This window comes from Mus pahari, chromosome 10 (genome assembly GCF_900095145.1).
Source record: "Mus pahari chromosome 10, PAHARI_EIJ_v1.1, whole genome shotgun sequence".
NCBI classification, from domain to species: Eukaryota; Metazoa; Chordata; class Mammalia; order Rodentia; family Muridae; genus Mus; species Mus pahari.
Window position 1 is genome coordinate 14,082,254 of NC_034599.1, and position 6,146 is coordinate 14,088,399.

General features: G+C 39.7%; 1 protein-coding gene across 1 annotated transcript; it reads right to left on the reverse strand.

Moving 5' to 3' along the window:
* Positions 1-4,848: 4,848 nt before the first annotated feature.
* On the reverse strand, positions 4,849-5,796 carry LOC110327935 (olfactory receptor 7G2-like). The gene has a single exon (XM_021207227.1). It carries the CDS (start codon positions 5,785-5,787, stop codon positions 4,849-4,851), a length of 939 nt encoding a protein of 312 aa, XP_021062886.1. The 5' UTR covers positions 5,788-5,796.
* Positions 5,797-6,146: the final 350 nt, after the last annotated feature.

A 6,146-nucleotide genomic window follows, 5' to 3' on the forward strand; every position in this document is an offset into this window, starting at 1 on the left:
TTTCTTTCCTAGGATTTCTATATCCAGAGTTATCTCCCTTTGTGTTTTCTTTATTGTTTCTTCTCCCATTTTTAACAACTTTGTTCAATTCCTTCACCTGTTTGGATGTGTTTTTCTGTAATTCTTTAAGGGGATTTTGCGCTTCTTCTCCAAGTGCTTTTATCTGTTTTCCTGTGCTCTCCTGTAATTTTTTATGGCACTATTGTGTTTCCTCTTTAAGGGCTTTGATCTGTTTAGATGTGGTCTCTTGTATTTCTTTAAGGGAGTGATTAATGTCCTTCTTAAAATCCTCTACCAGCATCATGAGATATGCTTTTATATCCAAGTCTTGCTTTTCCAGTGTGTTGGGGAATTCAGGACTGGATGTGGTGGGAGTACTGGGCTTTGATGATGCCAAGTAGTGTTTGTTTCTGTCAGTAAGATTCTTATGTTTGCCTTTCACCATCTGGTAATGTTTGGTGTTATTCATTCTTGCTGTCTGTGGCTGGTGCTTTTTCCTCCTGTGAGTCTCTCAGCTTGTATCAGCCCTTCTGGAGACCAGCTCTCTCCTAGCAAGACCAGTGCACAGAGGGCTACAGAACAGCCCCACCTCCTGGCTGCAAATGTAGACCTTTAGGACCCTGTCCCAGCTGTTCTGCTGCTTCTGCAACCTGTGTACTCCTGAGTGGACCCACCTTAGAGAGTCACCAGAGAGAAAATGGAGATCTCCCCTGAGTCCTGGGGTCAGAGCACTCCCTGGAGCCAAGCTCTCCTCTGGCAGGGAAGGTACACAGAGGACTCAGGATCAGCTCCACCTCCTGGCTGCAGATGTAGGCCCATAGGACCATGTCCCAGAAGCTCTGCTGCTTCTATGGTCTGTGCTCTCCTGAGTAAACCCACCTTAGTGAGATACCAGGGAGAAAAATCTATTCTCATTATTCTTATGTTTGGTCTTTTCCTAGTGACCCAAAATGTCCCTAGTTTCTATTTTTAGGTCTTAAACAGTTTTGGCCAATTCCTTTACCTGTTTGATTGTATTTTCCTGTGTCTCTTTATGGGGTTTGTTTCCTCTTTAAGGGATTCTACCTATTTGCCTGTGTTTTCCTGTATTTCTTTAAGGGAGTCATTTATATCCTCCTTAAAGGCCTCTATCATCTTCATGAGACAGGATTTTATGTCAAAAGCTTGCTCTTCAGGTGTGTTAGCTTGTCTTGTGGTTGGAGAAATACATTCTGATGGTACCAAATTATATTGGATTCTGTTGCTTGTGTTCTTGGACTAGTTTTTCACCATTTGGTTATCTCTGGTTTTAACTGACCTGGGTGTCATAAATTAGAGCTGATCTCCATGGAGGCACGTAGAGCGTTGTGACCTGCATTGGAGCAGGAATTTTTGGTTGTAGGCGGTGCTGTTGTTGATTAGGGCAGGCCTACTGTGTCCATGGTTAGAGCAGGCCTCTGGTGTCTCTGGTTATAGAAGTCCTCCCATGTCCCTTTTTAGGGCAGGCCTCCTGAGAGACAAGCAGGCTGTGGTCTATGGTGGCGAGGGCAGGCATGCTGATTTGCCACAGGTGCAAGTGCAGGCATAGCCCAGAAGGGCCATTAGTGCTTTAATTTTATGTGGTGGGAAGATTTTAATTTTTTGGTTCAATGTATTTGGTGTTCTGCAAGTTTCTTATATGTTTATAGCCATTAGTTTCTTTAAGTTAGGAAAATTTAATTAACAGAATTGGAGAAACTACATGAAGAATATCTTTGATGCATATCAGCAGAATCAGGAAGGGCATCAGGAGACTTGGTAAAAGCTGACCTTTCCTCATTTTTTTTTTTTACCTCATTTCAAGAATGTGAACTTCTAGAGGCAGGTCTAGATGAATTCTCTATGACCACTCTTGCCTTGTCTCCAGAGAGGCCATAGTGTGGATGTGGTATATCAATACCATGATAGCTGCAACTTTAAATTCTGAGGGTCTGGTAAAGATTGGTCAAATTTTTATGAAGTGTTAGCCACCATTTTCAAGAAACACTGGACCCAGATGTATTCATACTACAGATCCTAGTGTCTAGAATGTATATTGACTCCTTTGAAAGATGTGGAAATGGATGACTAAGCATGATCTCAAAAAAGTTGAACTATAATTATAGGGTATAAAACATATTCTACACAACACAAGCAGGAAAATTCTGGCCAATGGAGTTCTGTTTTAAGAAAATATTTGGGGAGTGCTATTTTTAAAGTCTTTATTTTCTCCACCTGGCTTAAGGATTGGGATATTACTATGTGTGCAAGGTCAACGTTAATTGTCTGTATTGTAGAAAAAAACATCTATACACTCTGAAAAGTGCACACCTTAACCAGTAAGTATCAATACCTTCTGATGGTTTGAATGTCTTATCCATCTACTTATAGATGGATAGAACCCCTGTTTCTATATCAGCATTGGACTCTTGTTCCCCTAATTGTGATTGTTCCAAGCAGACTCCAAACTGGTCTTGATAGTTTGTTGGGTCAGTGTAGATAATGTTTATGCCAACACATATTTTTGTAGTAGTTATAATAGGGCAGTTTTTTCCAGATGAATTGCTTCATGAGCTTGTGGGCCTAGGCTGGAAGATGTCGTCTGTGGAATTATTATTTTCCTATCTGTAGTAATCAGTCATCCCTCTGGATTTTTATTAACCTCTTTATCAGTTGTTCTTTTTCTTTTGGGTTATATGTGGGGACTCTAGGGATACAAGGAAGATAAAATAAAAAATTCTGTGGAGTTAATGGTTGGAGACTATGGTTCTTGGCTATGTATTCACACAGGGCAGCCTGTTTGAGTGCCTCATCTACCAATTGGTATTTCAAATTCACTCAACATTACCTCTTTGTTTGATCCTGTCATTGTACAAAAACCAAGGGTAGGCATAGCTTGAGGACACAGATATCTTCTAGGAATATAAGCATGTAGTTGTGGGGCAGTGGGCTGCACACAGACAGCCTGTTCTCCAGTTGAGCATGAGTCTTGAACCCCGAGGGACTCGATGGGAGGTGATTTCTGCCTACATGTGATGGAAGGAGATCATGTCTCTTGGGCCCCTGGCTCCTGTTGAAGTTACAGTTCCCCCCAACAGTCCCCACAGGAGAGATGTGTGATGATCAGTCACTCAGACAATGTCCCAAGCTTTTGGTATTCTGGCTAGACTCCATCCCCACAGTTACCTGATAATAGGCAGGCATGCTCCCCTCCACAGTTATCTGGTAGCCCAACCCACTATAAAAGGGGCTGCTTGGTTCCTCCTCACTCTCCTTAAGCTCTCACCTTTCTTACTCTCTAGCCTTCTCTCTCTATCTCCCTCCCCCACATGGCCATGGCCAGTCTCTCTGTCTCTCTCTCTCTGTCTGTCTCTGTCTCTCTCCTTTCTACCTTCTCTTCTTCTCTCTGCCTTTTTACAATAAAGCTCTAAAACTATAGACTGTCTCTGTTCATCAAGGCCCACCATACCTGAATGATGGGATAGGCTTTCCCCTAACAAGCCACATCTAACCTCTTGCCAGAAGGACTTCCTGTGCTCCAGCCGCTGGACCAAGGATTCTTGCTGGTGTGACAACCATCTAGTGGCCCCTCTCCCCCATCCCTCTAATTCCTTCAGCCCTGGGGCTGACTGAGCCACCCCAGGGGTCCCCATTCTGTTCTCAGCTCTTCCTTGGTGTCCAGAAGTGTCTGGGATGCCCGAGGCTGAGAACATGGTACCTAGAACTGCCCCTTGTCCACCACCCACTGAGCTGGGGTTTAGTGGCTTCCCACAGCCAGACACCCACCTGCTGCTGCATAGAAAGTGTGCAGCACTTCTGTGTCTGCCTGTCCAGAGCACTGGAACTCTGGTGCGACATTGGTTCCCCCCCCTTTTATTCCCCGGTGCCCACTGCCCCACATGCAGTCTCCATTTTTAATTTTTTTTGCCTTAGAGGCAAACAGTCCCATTTCTTTGTATACTGTTTTTGCACCAACATAGGATATGTCTAAGAACTTCTCTAGGGAATAGTGCTGGCTACTGAACACTAAACTGAAGAACTGTATAAGTTGGTAATGCTGTAAAACTGTTTATAATCTGTGGGGCATAATAGAACTAAGCACACCTTAATGTCATTTTGTTGAAAGATATAAAACAATAGCAATATCTAGAATGCAAACAATCAAACAGGAACACCTATCTACCCAGAATGCAGTGAGAAATGCAACAAGAAAAACATTTCAGAAAAAAATGTCATATATTTTTCAATTTTCTTAAACAAAATACAGGTACTGTCAAGGCAAACAATATATAATTACAAATCACATGAAGAAACATTTACATTGATTTTGTGTGCAGTTTGTGGGAGAGTTAATATCTACTGTTCTATTAAATAGCAGTATTATAGAAGCTGGTAACAATTAATTGTAGTTTTCACAACAAATGTTAGAAATTTTTAACAAAAGCAAGTTATACATGTTAAATATTAAGTTTATATATAAATTAACATAACATATTTTATAAAAAAATTTAAATGTCAAATTAACCTTTTATGTCTGTATCATTGCTGTCAATACATTTATCTTTCTGTATTGTTCTTTGACATACATTGCTAAAACTATGATCCTTAAGCAAAGATTTTATTCTATGACATAACCAAGCAAATTGTTCTCAGATAGTCAAAGTAATTATTCAATCATGAGATATTTCTAGACATCTAGAAAAGAAAGAAAACTACAGAATATAATTTTAGATTGTAAGTTATTTGTGAATTTTAAAAAATTGTAATGATAAAAAGACAAATGTTTGTTCTGATTAAGAATCCTTCCCCCTTCGTTTAGTTCAGAAATTCAAGTGTACAGCAAATGTCACATCAGAGTAAACACATTGCCCTATTGATGTGTTTCCTCAAGGCTACCTCCATGTCTCTGTTCCTCAAGCTATATATAAAGGGATTCAACATTTGAGGGACCAATGTACACATCACATAAGCAAATGCAGTGTTTGTGACTGAGGTAGTGAATGAAGAGCTGATATAAACACCCAATGCTGTACCATAGAATAAGGAAACCACTGAAAGATGAGACCCACAGGTAGAAATTGCTTTATACTTTCCTTTCACTGAAGACATTCTCAAAACAGATGAGGCAATTCGAGTATAAGAGAAAATTATTCCAGAGATTGGAATGCCATTAAGTATGATTGTTGCAAGATATATCAGAATATAATTTACTAGGGTGTCAGAACAAGCTAGCTTGATGACTTGAGCAAGTTCACAGAAAAATAGGGGGATTTCTAAGTTTGTGCAGAAGGACAACCGCAACACCATCAGACCAAGCAACCCACTATTCACAAGACTAATGATTAGAGATAATAGAATTAGCAGACCACAAGTTTGAGGATTCATGATCATTGTGTAGTTCAGGGGATGACATATGGCAACATAGCGGTCATATGCCATTACTGAAAGAAGACAACTTTCAAAACTACAAAAAAGCAAGGTAAAGCAGATTTGTGTAAGACAGCCAGTATATGTGATGCTCTGATCCTGTGCATGAATGTTCACCAGTGTCTTTGGAATTATGGTTGTGCTTAAGCAGATATCATTAAAGGATAGATTAGAGAGAAATATGTACATGGGTGTTTGGAGATGGGAGTCAGAGCAGACAGTTAGAATGATGAGCAGATTTCCCAAGATGGTGATCAAGTACATGGAGGTGAACATGCTGAAGATGAGGGGCTTCAGTGCTATATCATCTGTTATTCCCATAAGAAAGAATTCTGAAACATCTGTTTGGTTTTTAGATTCCATTTTATGGGTGAATCTGGTGGAAATATGGAGAGAAACCAAATGCAGTGGCAAAGAATAGCATTTATAATAATGTTAGAAATATCAGTCTGTTTTCTGCTATATTCCTTATAAACAATTAATATTATGGTTTTTATCCTACAGTTTAAATCATATTCCAGGTGGATTTGTTATAAAATGAATCATGAGGAAGCATGCATTTATTAAAAAAATCTTTTTCATCTGAGTTTTAAAGTCTGGTGGATTTTGATTTGTTTTCTTCTGCTACTCTCACCATCATTTTCTTCAGTCTTGTTTTTATATCATTTATTAATTTTTTATTAATTAACTTGTTTTTTAATTGTTCTGAGCACTGGGTTTAA